Here is a 24,488-nt window from a genome sequence, read left to right as displayed (position 1 = left end):
CATTTGAGACTGATGTGCGTGCTTTTGATTTGCTTTTTCTGGTATTAGTATCAGATATTGATTTGAATATACAATAAATATTACAATTCAAGCCTCTGTTACTATGTTACTCTATATTGTGTTGAAATTCAAAGCTTACCATGCTTCATCTTGGAAATTAAGCTTCATGTCTACGTTTGTACCGTATGTTGTCAGCATTATTTCTCTGAATGATGTTATGATGCATCATTTTGTCCTGATTGAGCATTGATCTGCCAATTCTAGCATTACGATTTCTTTATAAGTAAAATGTTATGTATATATAAGTTATTAATTTATCCAACATTTAAATTGTTAACTCCTTTAAAATGCTCACTGTTAATGAAATTGTTGTTGAAACATTTGCAGTTACAAATAAAAACAATATAACAAATACATAAGCAGTGAATAATTGTACAAGTATTTGTGCACACAAAATATAACATTTTATTTAGACTTCAGAATACATTTGTTAAGAGATCCATTTGTTGTTCATCATGTTCATGCTCTGGGCCTGTCTTGTCTTGTTTTTGTTTGACTGTGTATAACAGATGATTGAATGAAACACTTCCCACATGCAGTGCAGCAATACAGTTATTCTCCAGTGTGGATCTTCTCATGTTTTTTTAGATTTGATGAATGACTGAATCTCTTGTCACAGTGTGAACACTTATACGGTTTCTCTCCAGTGTGGATCCTCTCATGTGTTTTCAGATTTGTTGAATCTCTGAATCTCTTGTCACAGTGCGAACATTTATAAGGTTTATCTCCAGTGTGAATCATCCCATGTCTTTTTAAACACTGTGCTGAAGTAAAAGTCTTGTCACACTCAAAGCACATGTACTGTTCCACAGTGGTATGCATTTTCTGATGTTCTTTCAAAATTTCTAGATGCAAAAAACTGTTACCACACAAATCGCATGAATGTGGATTCTCCTTTGTGTGAACTTTCAAGTGTTTCTTCAGAGCTGAAGTCCACGAAAACATTTTACCACACTGATCGCATACATACCGCTTCTCTCCAGTGTGGATGGTCATGTGTTTCTTAAGGTTTGCTGATTGTGTGAAACTCTTCCCACATTGATCACAAGAGAACGGTTTCTCTCCAGTATGAATTCTCATGTGACGATCAAAATCTGTTTTGAATGTGAAACTCTTTCCACACTGAGTGCAGGTGAAACATTTCTTGGCTCTTCTTTTCTTGGTTTGAGTGCAACTTAAAGGTTTTCCGCCAGTTTTGACATGATTTTTCTCCTCAGCTTCACTTGATCCTTCATTCTCCTCTTTTTCTCCAATGAACTCTGAAATAAGAGTAAAAATATCAATTTGATCCCAGGGTTTTTGAGTGGTATAAAACATAAGAAATATCAATTTTTTTTCACACATTTGTTCTGGGCGGTACTGATTATCTCTATAGTGATAACATTCACTCCATTATTGTATATTTAATATAATATTCAAATTCTAATAATCCTAATTCTCATGAGAACTTTGATTTTTCCCAATGCCATTGGAAAGGGGAAACAACATTTTGCCACAAATTCTACCACACTCAGTTCTCAAAAGTTTTGTGAACAAATGGTCTGGATGTGTTTTATGAACTTATTTCAGTGACTTAAAACAAGCCAAAATCTCTCCATGGCACCAAAGTCCTCTCAGACCTCACAGGGTTAAAGCTTTGTATAATGTACTGCAAACATGCATTGAAGATTAATCATGAATAAACACCAACCTCCTTGTTCCTCATGTTTTATTCTGCCAGGTTTTGGTTCCTCACGTTTTATTCTCCATACTTCTGGTTCTTCATGTTTTATTCTGCAAGGTTCTGGTTCCTCGTGTTTTATTCTCCATACTTCTGGTTCTTCATGTTTTATTCTGCAAGGTTCTGGTTCCTCGTGTTTTATTCTCCATACTTCTGGTTCTTCATGTTTTATTCTGCGAGGTTCTGGTTCCTCGTGTTCTATTCTCCATACTTCTGGTTCTTCATGTTTTATTCTGCGGGGTTCTGGTTCCTCGTGTTCTATTCTCCATACTTCTGGTTCTTCATGTTTTATTCTGCGAGGTTCTGGTTCCTCGTGTTTTATTCTCCATACTTCTGGTTCTTCATGTTTTATTGTCCATGGCTCTGGTTCCTCATGTTTTATTCTCAAAGGTTCTGGTTCTTCATGTTTTATTGTCCATGGTTCTGGTTCTTCGTAATTTATTGTCCAGGGTTCTGCTTCTTCATGGTTTATTCTCCATGGTTCTGGTTCCTCATGTTTTATTCTCAAAGATTCTGGTTCTTCATTTTTTATTGTCCAGGGTTCTGGTTCCTCATGTTTTATTCTCAAAGGTTCTGGTTCCACATTTTTTAATGTCCAGGGTTCTGCTTCTTCATGTTTTATTCTCCATGGTTCTGGTTCCTCATGTTTTATTCTGCAAGGTTCTGGTTCTTCATATTTTATTGTCCATGGCTCTGGTTCCTCATGTTTTATTCTCAAAGGTTCTGGTTCTTCATGTTTTATTGTCCATGGTTCTGGTTCTTCGTGTTTTATTGTCCAGGGTTCTGGTTCCTCATGTTTTATTCTCAAAGGTTCTGGTTCCACATTTTTTATTGTCCAGGGTTCTGGTTCACTAGTGTCCTCTTCATTCCTCTCTTTAACAAACCCCATCTTTACAGCAACCGATCCCAGTTCAGCTGAAACTAATAAAATGAAAAACATCAATGTTTTTATTTAAAAAAAAAAGATAACATAATATAAAAATGGAAATTAAATTCTTACAAATATAAGCAATGGTAAGAAAACCATCTGAAAGAATAAACACAGAAACAAATCTACAGATTTGTATCCAACAAATTGCCGGTTGAAACCAACACAAATTAGCTTTAAGTGGCAATTTACAGGAGGTCTGAAGACATCAGCATAATAAATGAGGTGAAAACAGGAACTATTGACATGAATTAAAAAGTCTTTTAGCAGCTCTGTTAATATTGATGAGGCTCAGACTATTAACACTCATTCAAGACATTCAGGATCATTAGCAGATCATCTCACATTATACAGAGTTTTGTATGTGCACAAACTGACAGCAATAATATAGAGCACCAGCAATATTGTTCCAAGTGTAAAATGGTATTCATATTTATCTATTAAAACTTTCGTACATGAACTTAAAATGTCTCACATGACTCATTATAGGCTCAGCGTAAAGTTTCTATGCAAATTTAGGGGCACTTCTGAAAACTTTTGTAGCCTCCTCTAACACTGGGGTGGGTGAAAAGAACAATTCTTTAGCCACATAAAACTAATTAATCATCCCCAGTAGGATTAATCAGATGTGTTTGCAAACTGTGCCAAAGGGGAACATAAATAAATTAACTGCTCCAAAAATGTAAACTTCCATGAGGGGCAGAATTCAGATGCAATTAGGCCCCGTTTACACAAAGGAAAGACTCAGATATTTCCCTGCGGTTTGACCTCTCAAAGAAAACAGAAAACCATTATTTCTACAGCCAAGGTGGATAAATTTGAAAACGCAGTTTTCATGTTGTAGTGTGGACTGTGAAAGAGGAGGCGTTTGAAAACGATGACGCTATTTATAGTCATGTGAAGCATATTGTACCAATACATATCTATGTGTACACCAGTAATTGTGCCTGTGCTATTCACTGTCACACTGCTGCTAAAGAGATTTACCTTGTACACTCTTCAGATTACAGTCCTAAAATGATGACAGAAAATTTACTCACAGTTGCCATTTTCAAATGTATCCGGATTAATGTAAACGTAGCCTTAGACCAAGTGAAGTACCAACTACACTCTTAAAAATAAAGGTGCTTTAAATGGTTCTTCACAGCATTTCCATTAAAGAACCATTTTTGGGTCCACAAAGAACCATTCAATCAAAGGTTATTTAAAGAATAATCTTTATAAAAGAACTTTCTTTCCTCACAAAGAACTTTTGTGAAACATAAAGGTTCTTTAAATGTCAAAGGTTCTGTATGGAACCATTTAGACAAAAAATGGTGTTCTATGGCATCGTGAAGAACCTTTATTTTTAAGAGTGCAACTTTGTTTTCCCAAGGCATGAGAGTGATAGAAGAAGTTGCCACCAAAGACTTTGAAAATAATCACCTAAAACGTTGGTTTATTCAGAAACAAACAACAGCTTTGTCTTTTTCTGCTGCAAACACTTTTCAAAGAAAAACTTGCATTTAACAAACTGGTAACATCCAAGTTTTTTGCTGACATTTCATGATAGCAGCCCAGAGCATCAAAACTGTTTAAAAGGGAGGGATACAATTTATAAGGGTTAAGTGGACAAACAGAAACATTTGATCCATGAAGGAGCACATTTACCACGTTCAAAATGGGACCTCTAGTCACACCAGCTACCTTGGCCACCAAACACAAAATGAACTCATTGATTTGATGAGCAAGGCATTTTGAATATGGCAAAGGACATTAAGCTAGCATTTTTTTCATCATCAATATAGATCTTCGCCAGTTGATCAGAAACGTATCAATGTTAGAGGTGCCTTGTGTAAGGAAACGTTTTTGGGGGGTTTTGGAGGCAGAGGCGTTCACAGGCCAACATTTGGCATCCCTGATTCTTAACGGGTTAGTTCACCCATTTAAGACATGAAGTTGTAAGTTGAAGTTTTTCAAGAAAGTAGTCACGGTTACTTTCCCGGGCCTCAAAACTGTGCGTTTTTACGTGAAAAAAAATATATGCGTTTCAAAGCTTGATTAATTTACATCACAAAAAACACTTCAGACAAAAATCATGCCTCATTTTTAAGCGGCACTATTTTCTTTCCATTTCCATCAATCCGCGCTGCTGTCAACGGCAACAGTACGCACTTTCTGATCAGCTGTTCCATAGTTTTTAGACACACGAATGACAACGACTTAAAAAGTGAAAAATTAACAATGCTGCGAACAGGTTGTGACCACAAGAATGTGCCGGATCACTGTTCAGATCTATCGTTTTCCTGTTTCGGATATAGCTATGAGACAGCTTTGGCTGGTTGCCATCGGCTACTCTGCAGGAGCTAAAATATCCAGTATCAAGGATTTTTCGTGTGTGCAGTGCTCACTTCAGCGAAGTTACATCCCCAACCAAGGAGGAAAAAGGAAAATATGGATTTTAAAGAGTTCTGCTGTACCAGTAATACAGGTAAGCTCTATTTACTAACTTTATGTCGCATACAACAGGTTTATTTTGAAGCTAACGTCAATTTCTAGGCTACCCTGAGTATATGCTACCGGGGCAATGAGAGCATCGACAACATTCGGCTGTCTATGTAGTGAGAAAATCGGCAAATGTCTTTACTAATGAATTGAATTGAATCTATTTAACACAACAAAATGTGATGCTTTGCTATATTTGTTATTGTCTGTAACTATGCGGAACGTGTGTCGGTATCATCGTGTTTATAAGTGTGCTTGATGTCACATACAGTACAGGTAGGTCTAAACCAGGTATCTCCAACTCCGGTCCTCGTGAGCTACATTCCTGCAGCTCTTAGGCCAGGGGTGGGGAACCTTGCCCCTTTTGCTCTCTCTCTTCCCGTTCTATCTCGATCTGCTGAAGTTCAGCATCGGTATACTTTGGTTCATAAAGGTATCCCTTTGGCATTGTGCTAAAATTGGTTTCATCATCAGAAGTTTCGTAGTCAGACATGTTGTCAGCGAGTCGCGCTATCAACAGCTGATCGGAACGTGCGAACTGACAGCAGCGCGGATTGATGGAAATGGAAAGAAAATAGTGCCGATTAAAAATGAGGTATGATTTTTGTCTGGAGTGTTTTTTGTGATGTAAATTAATCAAGCTCTGAAACGCATATATTTTTTTCACGTAAAAACGCACAGTTTTGAGGCCCCGGAAACGAACCGTGACTACTTTCTTGAAAAACTTCCAGTGGCCAAAACTCTGACCAGGGAGGTGACCACAGAGTGGGTCATTGTGTATACAATGTGAACATGTAAGGTTTCTCTCCAGTGTGAATCCTCTGGTGCAGTTTTGGAGATCACAAATGTAAACGTTTTCCCATTTCCACAAACAAATGGTTATTCTCAAGGGAGGATCCTCATGTGCACTGTGAGAAGCATTTTTTTTTGTGTGTGTGACACTTTTCACTGATCACATTTAAATGGTTTCTCTCCGGTGTGAACTCTCATGTGAATCTCTAGGTTTTGTTTGCTTGAGAATCTCTTCACACACTGATTACACGCGAATGGTCTCTCTCCGGTGTGAACTCTCATGTGAACCTTTAGATTTTGTTTGCTTGAGAATCTCTTCGCACACCGATGACAAATAAATGGTCTCCCTCCATTGTGGTCTTTCACGTGAGTGTCTAGTTTGCGTTTGCTCGAGAATCTCTCGTCACACTGATTGCACATGAACGGTTTCTCTTGAGTGTGAACTCTCAAGTGACCATCGAGAGCATGTTTGTGTGTAAAACTCTTCCCGCATTGATCACATGCATGTGGCTTTTCTCCAGTGTGGATCTTCATGTGCCCTATAAGGTTTGTTTTTTGTGAGAACCTCTTCCCGCACTGACCACACGCAAACGGTTTCTCTCCGGTGTGAACTCTCATGTGAATCACTAGGTTTTGTTTGCTTGAGAATGTCTTCACACACTGATTACAAACAAATGGTTTCTCTCCAGTGTGATCTTTCATGTGAGTGTCTAGGTTTTGTTTGCTTGAGAATGCCTTTTCACACTGATTGCAGACGAACGGTTTCTCTCCGGTGTGAACTCTAATGTGAATCTCTAGGTTTTGTTTGTTTTTGAATCTCTTTTCACATTGATTACACATGAAAGGTTTCTCTCCAGTGTGAACTTTCAAGTGACCATAAAGACTGTGTTTGTGTGTAAAACTCTTCCCGCATTGATCACATGCATGTGGCTTTTCTCCAGTGTGGATTCTCTTGTGCCCGATAAGGTTTGTTTGCTGTGAGAACCTCTTCCCGCATTGATCGCATACAAATGGTTTCTCTCCGGTGTGAACTCTCATGTGAATCACTAGGTTTTGTTTGCTTGAGAATGTCTTCACACACTGATTACAAACAAATGGTTTCTCTCCAGTGTGACCTCTCATATGAGTGTCTAGCTTGTCTTTGCTTGTTAAGGTCTTTCCACACTGATTACAGATGAACGGTTTCTCTCCAGTGTGAACTCTCATGTGAATCTCTAGATTTTGTTTGTTTTTGAATCTCTTTTCACACTGATTACACATGAACGGTTTCTCTCCAGTGTGAACTTTCAAGTGACCATCAAGACTGTGTTTGTGTGTAAAACTCTTCCCGCATTGATCACATGCATGTGGCTTTTCTCCAGTGTGGATCCTCATGTGCCCTGTAAGGTTTGATTTTTGTGAGAACCTCTTCCCGCATTGACCACACGCAAACGGTTTCTCTCCGGTGTGAACTCTCATGTGAATCTCCAGATTTTGTTTGGCTGGGAAATTATTTCCACACTCAGTGCAGATGAAAGATTCCTTAGCTCTTCTTTTCTGTAAAAATGTCTTTTTAGTCTCTGAGTGACTCACAGGTTTTTCTTCAGGTTTGACATGATGTTTCTCCTCCACTTCACTCAATTCTTCAATCTCCTTTTTCTCCTCCATCAGCTCTGAAATGATAGGGTGGGAAAATGTTGTGAATGAACTCTTATGCTACATTATTTTACTGTCTCACAAACTGTAGTACTCACTATATTTAACAAACCCTCTTACCAATGCTTTAAAAAAAAAATAATAATAATTTTTTTTAATAATTACCTATCAAATACATTAAATACAACATTGACAGCGTGGTAAATAAAAATATAAATAAACATAATACATGTAAACTTATATAATGTGTGTGGTATTGCGGTAAAACAGGAAAAATTATGCCTATAATTTCAAAGTGAAGGCTTAAACCCAACACTTAAAAGTGCTCTTTTATTTCCTTCTCGGACAACCAATCAATCACAGTTTTCAAAGGGCTGTGTCAATACTAGCAACGGGGTACACCACGCCTCCACACTAAGATAAAAGTTTTTGTCTTTTCTTTACTAAGAGTTGCTCTTAGATTGATCCTGAATCACTCATAAGTAGGGATGTAACGGTATCAAAACTTCACGGTACGGTAATACTTCGGTATGAATGGCACGGTACGGTATTTATTGAATCATTTACAGGAAAAACAAAACTAATGAAGAGACTCGAAAAAAGTGCTATAAGTGTTTATTAAACAGTTTACTTCAACACCTAACATATCAATGGCATACAAATTAGCCATCTATCTATAAACTTTGAAACAAGAACTTCAATTTTTCGATTTTAATAACAAAAAAATAAAAAAACATGGAAAAAATTAAGCTTCAATTTAGTATTCTTGAAATCTCAGAAAAAAAAGAAAAAAAAGCAGCCTACTTATTGCAGCTGGCCCATGTGCTGAATAAGTATTTGAGAACACTCACCTCATTCACTCACACACTTATTCAGACAGAGACAGGTTTCAGAAATGCTTCCACACATCCGATTAAAAACCCGATTTTACGCCTGTTTCACACATACTCCGTATACAGTGCGTGTGCAGTTTGTGTGTTACGTTTGCGGTGCAGAAGCAGCACTTTTCCTAGTTTTAAACTTAGCCAAAAAGCCACGTGTTGACTGTAAAACACAGTAGACTTTATTTATATGCATTTATGTAATCACCACATTTCCGTGTCAATACATGTTCATTTTACAATGTACTGCAAACGCACCGGTTCTGGGACGGACTGCCGGACAGAAAACGCGTGCAGTGTGAAACACTCTAATCCTTTAACATGGGTGGGGGGAAAATACGCAACCCATACGCACTGCAGACGGAGTATGTGTGAAACAGGCGTTAGTTTCGACCATTTTCATCTCTTTTCCTTCGCCACTGCTAGCAGCACCTTCTATTTACGCATTATTGGATCTGTAGCAAAAACAGACCGCAAAGGAAGATGGCAACGCCTGGGCTGATGGGAATTGTAGTTCCCGCAACCTCCCGTTCGCTCCATTCGCCTGAGCAAGCTTTTCTCAGAAGACCTATAATTTTATCAAGTCATGCGGCCACGGTAGTATCGAAAAAATTTGCTATTGCGGCACGATGGTATTCACAATAGAGTAACATGCCTACTCTTAAGCCAAGACTCCTACGTAGGAATTTTTAAGCTAAATTAAGAGCTTTCTGAGAGGATTCTTAGAATCTTTAAGAATACGGGCCCAGATCTTCAGAATCCATACGATTTGCGAGGACCAAGCCCAAATTCAAGCCTCTATCCAGTGATTTCATCTCCATCCCGAGCAGCGAGTCCAGCAGCAACAACAGTAAACCTGCGCTAAACTGCATTTTACAAATTCAAACGTTGCTGCACTAAGGAACAAGATCGAACGCTCATTGGCTCTCGCCAGTATTCGTCACAGATTACGACATACCGGGCATAGGCGCCTTTGCTGAGTGGATCAATATAATAATCAGGATAATATTTTCAGATATTAAGAATTTCAATTCTGTTCCTCACCTCATAAAAATCTACTGTATTTCGCCAGAGAGGATTGTGGCTGCAATCGCTTCGTCATTTGGATTACTTTTTGGTACGGCTGTTGACATTTTTGCAACAAGTAAATGACTTTTCTGTCTTTATGTATTACTGTACAGAGATGGTTAACGTTAGGTTTAGAGGCAGAAATGGGATTAGCGACTAAAAAAAAATATTTGTATGCTATATTGTTATTAAAATAATACTTTAATATTCGCTATAAAATTGGTAGGTTTAGGTTTTTGGAGTAGGTTAAGGGGCTAAAAATCTAAATAAATCAATAGAGGAGGATCAACATTCTTAATTTTTAGTAAAATATATTGAATGTGCATTAACAGTTTACAGCTGTGGTTGTTATTTTGTTTACAATAGGTATTTTTAAATCTAACTTCGAAAGTGCATATTGTGAAATGAGCCCCTAGTATTTGTTTTGTTCGTTTAGTTTTCACACATTGTAAGTGCTGTTAGAGACACGTATTTGACTCATTGAGAGTAATATTTAACTTGGACATTACTTTCATTAAAAAGGCTTGTATCTGCTATTGCGGGCTCGTTTTGTAAATGTAAGCTATTAATTTAAATCATAGACAGGCGCAAACTGGGTGCTTAATGCAAATTTAATAGGCCACATTTACAGCATCAGGTGATTGTGTTCGCCCATATGCAAATATCTCTTTAGGTATAGAGACAAAAGAATGAGGCTAATCACTGTCGGACTCATCAGTTTCGTCTCAGCAAACACAAAACAGCTGAAAGCAAAAGTGTTAAATCATATCTATATTATTGATAATTTTATTCAAAGTAGGAGTGATTGTCCACTAAAAACATTGGGAATCAGGGTAGGAGATGTTTGCCTTAAAACACTCAAAATTGTATACATGATGAAACTTAAAGAGCACCTTATATTCTGACTATGCCACCCACGGAAATAATTTAACACAGCAACACAAGTTCCTTGCTAAAAAAAAAAAAAGAAAAAAAAAAGGAACAGAGACGTGACTTTCTAGTTTAACCATTTTATTAAAGTGCCCCTATTATGCCATTTTAAAGGTAGTTAATATTGTTCTAATAGTCTCTTAAAACAGGTTTACATGTATGCAAGTTCAAAAAACACTTTAGTTTTCTCCAAAATTAGATTTAATTTTACCCCGTTTCTAAATGATTCGTAAACGACTCGTCTGAAGCATTTCGAAGAATCAGTCTCTCTAAACCCCTGTGATTGGTCAGATGGCGCAGTCCTTTTGGATTGGTCTACCGCTACAGCGCAAAAACTAAACGCCCATTGGCATAACTGAATGACAGCTGCGGAGACCTGTTAATGCATAGAAAAAATTAGACTCGATTTTACCCTATCAATTCGAGCCGGAGTCTGACGATGAAACGGTTGAAGTGGCACATAGACTAGAAACTGTTTTGCAAGCACGACTGGAGCAGGACGTTTCTCAGTGGGTGTCATATGTTAACTGTGGAAAGTGCTTGCAATTTGCTTTTGTAAGCGAACCGTGCACACCTCTACGTTGTGAACTTCAACATTGTATAATGCATAACACTGCGTTAAGCCATCGTTTATCATTATCATTACCATCAATCACAATTTTTAGACTACATTTCACTCACAGCTGAACAACAGAACTACAGAAACGCAAGTTAGCCGGTTACCAAGACATGTGCGGGGTTGTTACACACCATAACGTACACAAAGACGTATTTTGAACGATCGCTAGAAAATACAATCAATTATTAACCATACTTACAGGTAGAAGTTCAGGGGAGCAAGCCGGTCCAAATAAACTGGGCACTGATCCATTTTTTAAAACCAATCGTTTGTTGAATCCCGCGTTGTAACGTTACTCCCCAAGATTGGAAAAGCAGTCATCAGTAAAATGACGCGAACACAATACAAGATTGGAATTGGACTGCTGAGGTGTTGAAAAAAATTATGTTAACAAACTCATTCTTGGTAGTTTCATCTTTCGAAAGGGCATATAAAACAAATTCACTCTCACAGCGCAGGACGTCTTCTTGACATGATGTAATCCACGTGAAAATAGTAGGCCTACTGTTTGTGGGCGGGCAAGTTGTTCGCGACATTAGAAAGTGGGCGGACATTACGTAAATGTGTAGCTCGTGACGTGTGGCCGTTACAGAAAAAATATTCGAATTGCTGACGACTCGTTTAGGCGGATGTGAGCCGACTCTTTTTTTGATAGTCAAAAACTTCATTTATAGTGCACTGTCGGCGTCACAACTTCGCAGATAGTTTATGTTCACATACAGCTACATGACACACTACATGAAATATCATATTTGAAAAGGCATAATAGGGGCACTTTAATAAATATCATAAAAATATCCACTTAGGCAAGATCAACTTTAAAAGGATGTCACAACTTTATACAAATCTGCTATAGCATAAAAAGGTTTAGTGAATAGTACAAATAATTCTACACGCTCAAATCAATTCTCATAAAGTGAAGCAGAAAATCTCACACCACCATGCACCACATGGAGGACCCCAAAAGGAAAGGACTCTCCATGCAGGCTGGTTCCTGTAACACAGAAAAATGGATTCAAATTGGGTTTACAAAACACTAAAACCCAGCGGTTGGCATAAAGTTGGCTCTGTCTATTACAAAAATAAACAAATTACAATTATTACAAAACCAACATAATCACAATAAACTAGAAAATTAAAACAAATCAAACAAAACAGCAGGGCTTAAACATCAGATGTCCACAAATCCAAATCAATATAAATACAAACATTACTAATCAAACACTTGCTAAAGTAAATACAACACAATGTCTTAAATTAATTTACAAATCACATCAGTATTTCTATAACAACTAGGACTCTACTGCACACATACCTTGGCCGTAATCCAAGAATGGAATGTGACTTTAATAAAGTGGAATAAAACTCCTGCGTAGCACGGCTTGTTGCTCAAAACCAGGGGGAGAGAGGGGCATTAAAATCCACCGGGAAGATTCTGACCCACCTTAATATAATACTAAATCTTTTTTCTTTTTTTTTTATCTGGATGAAGACCCAGATTTGTTATGTTTCTTTTTGTTTCTCTATGTCTATGCATTTTGAAGGACTAAGCGGATATATGAACCCTGACCACTAGATAGCACTAGACTGCACATTATTGACAATAAAGTGTAGGTAAAGCTTTTATGGGTTTTCCATTAATAAACAGAAGCTGAAATACATAATTTGTATATTTGGGGAAAGGAACTATGGATAGTTGGATGAATTTCCCTTCGGGGATCAATAAGGTATTTATCTATCTAATACAACAAGCCATTCAACCACTGGAAAACCACAGCACTTTCAATAATATTAAGGAACTATACAACCGAGGAGGCGCTCATTTATTTTAAATAGACTTGACCTGCAATCGGTTCATTGGATAAACCCATTCCCCATTCCCAAGAGGCTCTGCTTCATTCTACATTAGATATATAGATACTTTATTGACTCTCAAGGGGAATTCAAGAACAAACAAACCCTTTTTTTGTGACCATGAATGTTCTGCAGGATAAGCTAACCATGACAAAGATATAGAGAGTGAGCAACTGATATAAATATTGGTTGGACGTTAATATGGGAGTATTTGGTCGCTATTCGCGGAGAATTTAGTAACGTCAATGATTCTAATATTCGCGTTCGGGTCGCGTTCGCCTCGCGCCCGCTCAATTTGTGATCCACTTTGTAAATCCTTCGGCCGGTCGACCGGAAAAAGTCCCGTTCGCCACTCCGCCCGTGCTCTAAACTATATACGGAGTCCACAACTCCGAAAATAACTGCATTAACAGCTCACGCATCGAGGATTAACTCCCTCTAATTTAACACAGAGTGTACAAACAATGTAAGGCAAACATCTTTACACAAGCTTCGTAACAGCAGAGCAAAAAACGCGCTCATACCTTGCCACAGCGTTCCACAGTCACAACACCGGAAAGAAACAATGACGATCTCAACATCAGGAAGTTACGCAATCTACTACCGTTCGCGCTATTTCTAGGGTGAAAAAAACGCGCCCCGTCCAACACATTATTATTCTCTCTGTTCATACAGTAGTTACTTTACATGGTTAAAAAAAAAAAAAAACAGAAGGGATTTATAATATGGAAATATTAAATACTTTGTGGTACTCTTTCTGTTCAAAGATTGTATATGCTCACTGTTAACTTATGCACATATAAAACTATAACATGTCATATTTAGTTTTCTGGTCTTAGTTGTTTTTGGCAAATCTGCAGAAATTCGTGTTCAGTGACAACAATCACACATTTAGCAAATTCACAAATAAATACTGGAGTATTCCCATCAGTTCACAAGTAAACTAGCATCAAAACACCATGAAGGGCTGAAATCTGCAAAGACTAAGTTTATTAAAGAGGAGAGAGAGAGGATTGGTCTGTATTCTTCATTAATGAAGCTGACGAATACGTTTTGATTAAACAAGTTTGTTTTGCACTTTGATTCATTCACACGCACTAATTTTCACGTAATATTTCCCCTCTCGACGCTTCACTCCAGTCCAGCGGGTGGCGCTTAATGACTTGCGTTTGTTTGTCAAACACCATTAAAACCTCAGAAGAAGACGATTAGTTTCACTGCGCTCTCTGTTGTTCTGCGCTCTCTGTTGCTCTCTCCGTGATTCTGGTTTAATACAAACGGTTAGAATTGTTGTTTCTGTTAATAGAAAAATATAGTTTTTTTAATCAGGTCAATAAATACATGTACTATTCTCATCCTAACAGTCGTGAAGTTTTGAAGCAAGCAGGAATATCTGGAGGAGTTTCAGCTGAACTTAGATCTGCTGCTGTAAAGATGCTGTTTGTTAAAGAGGAGATTGAGGAGCACATGAGTGAACCAGAACCCTTGAGAATAAAACAAGAGGAACTAGAACCCTTGAGAATTAAACAGGAGGAACCAGATCCCTTAAATATACAATACGATGAACCAGAACCCTGGAGAATAAAACAAGAGGAACCAGAAACATTGAGAATAAAACAAGAGGAACCAGAACCCTTGAGAAATAAAAAGGAGGAACCAGATCCCTTAAATATACAATACGATGAACCAGAACCCTGGAGGATAAAACAGGAGGAGCAAGGAGGTTGGTGGTTGTACTACATTCATCTTTAATGACTGTTTATGGCATGTTAGACTTAAATTCTGAACAGCATTCTACTATAAACAGATCAAACAATGCTGATGCAGAAACCCAGAAACAATAACGCTAACTATGGTGTTGTGCCAGAAAATAAAACAATGTTATTAAATCATTAATTTATGGATTTTTTTTTGTAAGGTTGTTAATAGTAGCATGTCATATGTATTTGATTCTTATCCAAATAATTAGTAATTATTTTAGAAGGATGTAAGTCACTACTATCCCAAGCCTTACATATACATGAAAAGCTTACAATGATTTTTGTCATTAACAGAGTTATCATTAACTTCACTATATGAAAACAATAAAGTAATAGATGATGATTAATCCATTAATGATTCAATGTATATATAATTTATATACACAAACTTTTCTTGACTTTGCGTGTGCATTGCGCATTAATTATAATCACTGAAGTTGTTGATCAGTTCTATATAATACTAAAGAAGAATAATAGTGCATTTAGTAGAATATATTGGCTCAGCACTTTATTGTCGAAAGTGTATTACCAATAAACAAACAGTCACTGCACTTATTTATGCAAAACTGTAGTAATTTTATCTTTATTTTTGATTCTCCCCACACCAGTCTGTGCAGTTGCTTTGACACAATCTGTATTGTTACAAGCGCTATATAAATAAAGGTGACTTGACTTGACCAGTCCCCAGTGCTACCAAATCTGCTTCTGGAACCAACATCTGTAAAAACTTAGTGACGCTGCTCTCAAATGTTAGAGTGTAGCCCTGCACTGTTACATTAGGGCTTTTAAGTTCATGCCTCACTATTTTTTGCTTTTATTTCAGAGTTCATTATAGAAAAAGAGAAGAATGAAGACTCAAATGAAGTTGAGGAGAAACGACGTGTCACAACTGGAGAAAAACCTTTGAGCTGCACTAAAAACAAAGATTTCAAGAAAAGAAGAGCTAATAAATCTTTCACCTGCACTCAGTGTGGACACAGTTTCACACGCAAAACAAGTCTTGAGTGTCACATGAGAATTCATACTGGAGAGAAACCGTTCACTTGTGATCAATGTGGGAACAGATTCACACAAGTTGCACACCTTAGGAAACACATGAACATCCATAGTAGAGCGAAGCGGCATGTATGCGATCAATGCGGTAAGATGTTTTTAAGGTATTCAGTTCTGAAGAAACACTTGAAAGTTCATTCAAATGAGAAGCCACATTCATGTTATTTGTGTGGTAACCGTTTTACTGGCCATCTAGAAAATGTAAAAGTACATCAGAAAAGAGATGGTGTGAGAAAGTACATCTGCTTTGGGTGTAAAAAGACTCTTACTTCAGCGACCTGTACAAAACTGCATGAGAGGATCCACACTGGAGAAAAACTATATGTGTGTTCACAGTGTGACAAGAAATTCAGATATCCAGCACATCTGAAAAAACATGAGAGGATCCACACTGGAGAGAAACCTTATAAGTGTTCACACTGTGACCAAAAATTCAGTCGGCCAGCAAATCTAAAAAGACATGAGATGATCCACAATAGAGATAAACCTTTAAAGTGTTCACACTGTGACAAAAAATTCAGTCGGTCATCAAATCTAAAAAGACATGAGATGATCCACAATAAAGATAAACCTTTAAAGTGTTCACACTGTGACAAAAAATTCAGTCTGCCAGGAAGTCTGAAAACTCATGAGAGGATCCACACTGGAGAAAAACCTTTTAAGTGTTCACACTGTGACAAAAAATTCAGTCTGCAGGCAAATCTGAAAACTCATGAGAGGATCCACAATAGAGATAAAAGTTTTAAGTGTTCACACTGTGAGAAATCATTCAGTTGGTCAGCGCATCTGAAAACACATATGAGGATCCACACTGGAGATAAACCTTTTAAGTGTTCACACTGTGACAAAACATTTATATGTACAGCACATCTGAAAACACATGAGATGATCCACACTGGAGATAAACCTTTTAATTGTTCACACTGTGACAAAAAATTCAGTCGGCCAGCAAATCTAAAAAGACATGAGATGATCCACAATAGAGATAAACCTTTAAAGTGTTCACACTGTGACAAAAAATTCAGTCGGCCAGCAAATCTAAAAAGACATGAGATGATCCACACTGGCGATAAACCTTTAAAGTGTTCACACTGACAAAAAATTCAGTCTGCCAGCAAGTCTGAAAACTCACAAGAGGATCCACACTGGAGAGAAACCTTTTAAGTGTTCAAATTGTGAAAAGAGATTCAGTAGGTTAGGAGACCTGAACATACATGAGAGGATCCACACCGGAGAGAAACCGTACTGTGTTCATGCTGTGACAAGAGTTTCAATTGTTCATCAAAACAAAAAGACACGAGAGGATCCACACTGGAGACAAGCCGAATCGCTGATTCATGTTGTAACGGCCAAAGCCGTATTTGCATACATTACATTATATTGTGAGGTGCCCTTTAAGAGACTGATCGCATAACATATAACGCACGCTGTGTGGAGTTGACGTAGAATAACTACGTGACTGTTTAACGAGAACCATATGATAAGTTCGCTCTGCCTTCTTGCTATTAATATTTTGCCTTTACTTTTATTTGTAACACCAACAAAGAGTTAAACTCTCATGTATGAGAGGGGCGCGTTGTCGTGTACCAGCCAATAAATGTGTGGATCACCAACTTTGCCGTTTTCTATCTCTTTCATTTCACTAACTTGAATAGTTATCCGGGTTAGAGCGTTACAATGTGTGAAGCATTTCAATCATTAATCTGCTCTACACAGACATACAAAAAAAAAACAATCACAGAAAGACCCCATAAACATGAAGACTCATTTAAGTCCTTTGGGATTTTTTTTTCTGAAACTGGTATATTTTGGATAGACCCTATTCAGACACCGCTACGTAAAGTAACAGCAACAACAACAATGGAAGACTACATGCTTGTGTTCATGCTGCAGAAGCTCCTGAGCCCATTAGTTTACTAACTTTACTAACTTCTCTTGTTGTTGTGTTGCGTTTGTAAACAGTGCACAAGGTTTATGCACATGCTCCAAGTTTGTGCCAAAATTACAGTGCTACATACTAGTATGGCATGTACTACATTGTTTATATAATAAAAGATTGGAAAAGCTCTGGCTTTGTGTGTATGAACTCTAAGTAGATCATCCTCAGATCCAGCACTTTTAGATCTGATTCTGCATCCTTAAAGAGATAGTTTAATTTGGTTTTGTCTGTGTATGTTTTTTTTTCACTCTTAAAGGGATAGTTCACCCAAAAATGTAAATGTGATGTTTATCTGCGTACCCCCAGGGTATCCAAGATGTAGGTGACTTTGTTTCTTCAGTAGAACACAAACAAAGATTTTTAACTCAAACTGTTGCAGTCTGTCAGTCATAATGGCAGTCAATGGGCACCAAACATTTGAAAGTAAAACAAAAAAACATGCACAGACAAATCCAAATTGCACCCTGCGGCTCGTAACGATAAATTGACGTCATGAGAAACTGAACAGTATTTATATCATTATTTACCTTTGATATGTTCAACTGTCCTGAGCGTGTGCTCAGCATACGGCACATTACATGTGTACGCCCTTTGGCGTAGTATACGCAAACGCCAAAAGTTCAATCTTTCAAACCGATTTGAAGCTAAAAGATTACATTTGCTTGAGCGAACTCATCCGGGACTGTTGATTGTTCACCAATTCCCAACTTATAAGCAGCTATCATCCCCTTCTGGCGTTTGAATATACTATGCCAGAGCGCATACGCTCAGGACAATTACACATATCAGAGGTTAAAAATTATATAAATACTGTTCAGTTTCTCACAAAAAACTATCGTTTTGTGTCTTAGGACATAAAGGTATCGTCACGAGCCACAGGGTTAAATTTGGATTTGTCTGTGCATGATTCTTTTTATTTTTTTTTACTTTCAAAGATTTGGTGCCCATCCACTGCCATTAAATGACTAACAGACTGCAGTGGTTAAAAATCTTTGTTTGTGTTTTACTGAAGAAACAAAGTCACCTACATCTTCGATGACCTGGGGGTAAGCAGATTTTGGGTGAACTATCCCTTTAAGTTGGACAAAATTTCTAACGTGCATGCACTGCTTCAAGTCAGCCGCCAATCGGTCTGCGCATCGCTGCAACAAGTCAAACACATATTTAAGTCTTGTTCAAGATACATCGGCGCTGCACAAACCAATAGGTAAATGACATCAACGTATCGCAAGAGCAATACAAAAGTCCACTCTCACAGTACTTTGATGTTAAATGTAGATCAGGATGTATCTCCAACAAGCCTAATGTCACATTTTGGTCTTGCGAGATCTTGTCACACCAGTGACTATAACAATATTTTATAATTATGCATTCGATTAATTTGTGATAATTACTGACACACACACACACCTCACAGATCAACAGTCTCTTACGCATGTGATCTGGATATGACGAACGATGAAAGCAGGAAGATCCAGACCTAACGATTACTGACTATTAATTGCTAAGATCCTCAGAGTGGAATAAGAACTATTATAACAACAGAAGAATGGAAAGAGTGTTTCATTGAAGGTGGTTGTGAATGTTTGTAGATGTGTGTTAGTCACAGGACCAGAGAACGACACTGTTCCTCCGTCATAGTCCAGATTCAATCTCACACGATCAAGCTTCTGTTTAACAAGAAACCCAAATGATTCAGACATTTTGTTGTCTTCATCATACTCCACACTCCAGATATTCTTTTTAAAGAAATCAAAGTTCTTTCCTCTGGTTTGATGCTGTAGTCACTCCAAGACCATAGTGTATACCAGGGGTGCCCAACCCTGTTCCTGGAGATCTACTATCCTGCAAAGTTCAGCTCCAACCCTGAAGAATCACACCTGAACCAACTAATTAATCTCTTAAGTAGCACTTGATAATTACAGACAGCTGTGTTGGAGCAGGGCTGGAACAAAAGTCTGCAGGTAGGTAGATCTCCAGGAGCAGGGTTGAGCAGCCCTGGTGTATACTCTCTTTAACGTCCACATCCCAGCAGTGTGTTCCTGAGTTAAAACCCTCTGGACGAAAGCCGAAACTCACACTGGTCAGATCATCAGACACGACGAGAAATGGATCTGCAGTGTTTTGGATCCAGAATGACAGGAGCTGATGAGACACAATCAACAGATGCTGTTATTCTGATGTTCATATAATGATCAAGAGTGAACCAAGCACAGATGATTATGAATTATGACACTCTTCCTATTGATTAAACGCATAATTTTCCTCTCATCACTGTCAGTCATTCTCTGTGTGATTTATCAATACTGAATGTTAAATCAGAAACACACACTGAAAAGATATTTATTTAATTTATGCTGTCAATTATATTAAATAATAGTGAGAAGCTATTTTAATAAAAAATCTTACCTTTTTACAGAACTTCACAGCGCTATCATATTCATATGAGATAAACAATATAATAATGCATTATAAATTATAAATATTAGATTATTAAATAATACATAAAAATGAATAAAACTGAATGAAAATTACAAAAAAACAACTACCCGAACTTAACTACCCGACTTAACTAAAACTGATGTATAGATACACATAAAAAATGATTCTAAATATATATTTTACATTAATAAAAATGTCATTAACACATACAAAATTACTTATAAAAAATCACCTGTGTCTTTCCTGAGACTGAAAATTAAAATCAAGCAGATGTAATTTTGAGATTCATTATTTCTTTGATGCAGTAGATCATCTAGATATTCACAAGTAATGCTGAAATCTTCAACTAGTGTGTGAATAAGAGCTCAGATGCTCTACAGTCAGACTCACTGTTCTGGACGATGTCCCGCATCTTCTTCCAGACTCTGAACGGCAGGTTGCCCAAGTAACGTGGCACATGAATCAAAGCTCCAGAAGGCGTCTGTGGATCCGGCTGTGAGATCTGGACACTAGAAGAACATTCAGGAGTCAGAACTGCAGTGGCTTTGGATCAGAAGCAGAGAGACCAGAGACACCAGCAGATCACTCACCTTTCCATTGAGACTGGAAACTCCTGCAGAACAAACACACCATTGATCATCAACAACTCAATCAATCAATCAATGATCTGAAATCAGACCTTTAGAAAGCAGACATCACTGGCTTCCATCATCTCCTCCATGTCTTTGATTGTGTGTGAAAGAGCTGAGATGTGTCTGTTGATCTCCTCCAGCTTCTCCTTCATCATCTGCTTCTTCTGCTCCTCTTCCTCCCTCAGTGCAGTGATTGTTGCTGCTTCTTCATCTCTAAGAAACTGATGAAACCTCTCAAACTGCTGTTTAATCTGACGCTCTGTGTGCTCAGCTTGAGACTGAAATCAAACCACATTCACTTTAATCGTCTCCATCAACACAATCACATCATTCATATCTGTGATAAACTCAGATACTAATAAATAAGGGATCCAGAAGCAGATTGCTGATCATCGTTTACAAAAATAATCAGCTGGAGTCCATTATATTAAATTTATCAGATCATAACTGTATATAGTGATCCTACAGCTGTAATGTGACACACCATGAAACTTTGCTCGAAGTATCGCCTGGGTCTCTACACATGAACTCCAGCATTGAGAACATTGTTTGTGTACACAGAGTTTACTAATAAGAAAGGTTTTGAACAACTCACTTACACCGTTTGAGTTTCCGCTCGCGGCCGTCTTGCCAGTCAAGAAGTGTCAATCTCCGAATGCGAGGAGAGTAAAGATTGATAGCTCCTAAAGCATATAAATGCACGGCTAATTCATTGTTTTGTCGCAAGTGAAAAATAATATTAACCTTCTAGTTGTAAATAGAGCCGCAAATAAGAAATAATACTAAAATCAAAAGCCGGAAAAGGCATGTGTGATCTCGCATTCAGAGATCGACACTTCTTGACTGGCAAGACGGCCGCGAGCGGAAACTCAAACACTGAAAGCGAGTTGTTCAAAACCTTTCTTTTTAGTAAACTCTGGGTACACAAACAATGTTCTCAATGTTTGAGTTCATGTGTAGAGACCCAGGCGATACTTCGAGCAAAGTTTCATGGTGTGTCGAGCCTTCTTATGGTGCATTCATACCGGACGCGACTTGCGCGTAGTTGGACGCTAAAACATTTTAGTTTACTCGCTTCACTCGCGCGTGTAATTTAAAAAATAGGTGAATGAGCTCCATTTGCCAGCTTTAGCTTGCTTGTAGTCTCAATATGTATATATATATATGTAGGTCAAATTGAGTAAAGAGCGTTTTTTTTTAACTTACCAGATTGTCCGACCTCTTCACTCACTTTCTTCCAAACAAGGTCCTTTTTTTCCGTTTCTATAAAAGTACAAAGATGAATTGAACAGCTCCGAGTATCCACAGACAGCAACGGTGATTTTGTCCTCCATTGTTGTTTCAGATTTCTGCCTCCGTCACTACTAGAGCAAGCTCCTGATTGATTAACGCGGCGGTAATTTTCCCCAAAGTTCCGATTTTTGAACTTGCGCGTTTCACGCGAATGGTGCGGCAAACGCTTGAAACGCTCAACTCGCGCCGCGTTATTCGTGCCGCCTCATTTGCAATGTTGGAGCAGCATCATGTAACGAAACATTTTTGGGGGGTTTTGGAGGCAGAGGCGTCCACAGACCAACATTTGCCATCCCTGATTCTTAAAGATTAGAGGAGGTTAGGTTATTTTCATTTAAAAAGTAATGTGTTACTTAATAGTATTTTCCCCAAGTAACTAGTAATTACGTATCTTGCATTACTTGTAATGCTTTACCCCCAACACTGCTTGTCACAATGTGAACATGTGAGGTTTCTCTCCAGTCTGAATCCTCTGGTGCAGATTTAAAGAGTTCACAAATGTAAACGTTTTCCCATTTCCACACTGATCACAAGCAAATGGCTATAGCACTCCAAAGCTAAAGCGCAGTCAAAATTGAGTTAAGGCTTAAAATGGACTCTGTGACAACCGTTTTGTGACAAAGTCTCCTGGTTCAATTTTGTCCCGTTTCAGAGAAACGTTGAGAGAAACAAGAGTGTCAACGTGTTTAATTAGCTGTTGTAAAAACTTTAAAGGCATTTTTCTCAATTTAAGTGATCGCGCAGTTATTGCACTTTGCCTTTGGAGGGCAGTATTATCAAGTGAGGATCCTCATGTCCACTGTGAGAAGCATTTTTTTTGTGTGTGAAACTCTTCACTGATCACATTTGAATGGTCTCTCTCCGGTGTGAACTCTCATGTGAACCTTTAGATTTTGTTTGCTTGAGAATCTCTTCTCACACGATGACAAATAAATGGTCTCCCTCCATTGTGGTCTTTCACGTGAGTGTCTAGTTTTCGTTTGCTCGAGAATCTCTCGTCACACTGATTACACATGAACGGTTTCTCTCGAGTGTGAACCCTCAAGTGACCATCGAGAGCATGTTTGTGTGTAAAACTCTCCCCACATTGATCACATGCATGTGGCTTTTCTCCAGTGTGGATCTTCATGTGCCCTATAAGGCTTGATTTTTGTGAGAACCTCTTCCCGCATTGATCGCATGCAAACGGTTTCTCTCCGGTGTGAACTCTCAGGTGAATCTCTAGGTTTTGTTTGCTTGAGAATGTCTTCACACACTGATTACAAACAAATGGTTTCTCTCCAGTGTGATCTTTCATGTGAGTGTCTAGGTTTTGTTTGCTTGAGAATGCCTTTTCACACTGATTGCAGACGAACGGTTTCTCTCCAGTGTGAACTCTAATGTGAATCTCTAGGTTTTGTTTGTTTTTGAATCTCTTTTCACACTGATTACACATGAACGGTTTCTCTCCAGTGTGAACTCTCAAGTGACCATCAAGACTGTGTTTGTGTGTAAAACTCTTCCCGCATTGATCACATGCATGTGGCTTTTCTCCAGTGTGGATCCTCTTGTGCCCGATAAGGTGTGTTTTCTGTGAGAACCCCTTCCCGCATTGATCGCATGCAAACGGTTTCTCTCCGGTGTGAACTCTCATGTGAATCACTAGGTTTTGTTTGCTTGAGAATGTCTTCACACACTGATTACAAACAAATGGTTTCTCTCCGGTGTGAACCCTCAAGTGACCATCAAGACTGTTTTTGTGTGTAAAACTCTTCCCGCATTGATCACATGCATGTGGCTTTTCTCCAGTGTGGATCCTCTTGTGCCCGATAAGGTTTGTTTGCTGTGAGAACCTCTTCCCGCATTGATCGCATGCAAACGGTTTCTCTCCGGTGTGAACTCTCATGTGAATCACTAGGTTTTTTTTGCTTGAGAATGTCTTCACACACTGATTACAAACAAACGGTTTCTCTCCGGTGTGAACTCTCATGTGAATCTCTAGGGTTTGTTTGTTTTTGAATCTCTTTGCGCACTGATTACATATGAACGGTTTCTCTCCAATGTGAACTTTCAAGTGACCATCGAGAGCATGTTTGTGTGTAAAACTCTTCCCACATTGATCACATGCATGTGGCTTTTCTCCAGTGTGGATCCTCGTGTGCCCAGTAAGGTTTGATTTTTGTGAGAACCTCTTCCCGCATTGACCACACGCAAACGGTTTCTCTCCGGTGTGAATCTCCAGATTTTGTTTGGCTGGGAAATTATTTCCACACTGAGTGCAGATGAAAGATTCCTTAGCTCTTCTTTTCTGTAAAAATGTATTTTTAGTCCCTGAGTGACTCAAAGCTTTTTCTTCAGGTTTGACATGATGTTTCTCCTCCACTTCACTCAATTCTTCAATCTCCTTTTTTTCTTCCAT

At 38.2% G+C, this 24,488-nt stretch overlaps 3 protein-coding genes across 4 annotated transcripts; 1 reads left to right on the top strand and 2 right to left on the bottom strand.

The window, feature by feature from the left end:
- LOC141328816 (uncharacterized) lies at positions 1–7,638 on the bottom strand. Of its 2 annotated transcripts, XM_073835418.1 has the most exons (3): positions 7,557–7,638; positions 1,751–2,701; positions 1–1,319 (listed from the first exon to the last, which is right to left on the bottom strand). In XM_073835418.1, the coding sequence occupies exons 2-3, from the start codon at positions 2,667–2,669 to the stop codon at positions 613–615; spliced, it is 1,626 nt and encodes a 541-aa protein (XP_073691519.1). In that variant the 5' UTR covers positions 2,670–2,701; positions 7,557–7,638; the 3' UTR covers positions 1–612. The 2 variants fall into 2 exon arrangements, with proteins under 2 accessions (XP_073691519.1, XP_073691518.1); XM_073835417.1 differs by lacking the exon at positions 7,557–7,638 and having other exon boundaries at positions 1,751–3,476.
- On the bottom strand, positions 3,787–24,488 carry LOC141329736 (uncharacterized). The gene is made up of 3 exons (XM_073835483.1): positions 24,299–24,488; positions 23,075–24,142; positions 3,787–7,465 (listed from the first exon to the last, which is right to left on the bottom strand). Exons 1-3 carry the CDS (start codon positions 24,486–24,488, stop codon positions 6,138–6,140), a joined length of 2,586 nt encoding a protein of 861 aa, XP_073691584.1. The 3' UTR covers positions 3,787–6,137.
- On the top strand, positions 14,189–18,429 carry LOC141328784 (uncharacterized). The gene is made up of 2 exons (XM_073835415.1): positions 14,189–14,694; positions 15,555–18,429. Exons 1-2 carry the CDS (start codon positions 14,313–14,315, stop codon positions 16,877–16,879), a joined length of 1,707 nt encoding a protein of 568 aa, XP_073691516.1. The 5' UTR covers positions 14,189–14,312; the 3' UTR covers positions 16,880–18,429.

Source organism: Garra rufa, chromosome 1, assembly GCF_049309525.1.
Source record: "Garra rufa chromosome 1, GarRuf1.0, whole genome shotgun sequence".
NCBI lineage: Eukaryota > Metazoa > Chordata > Actinopteri > Cypriniformes > Cyprinidae > Garra > Garra rufa.
The sequence above is the reverse complement of the archived record's forward strand: the minus strand, read 5'-3'. Positions and strand labels throughout refer to the sequence as shown.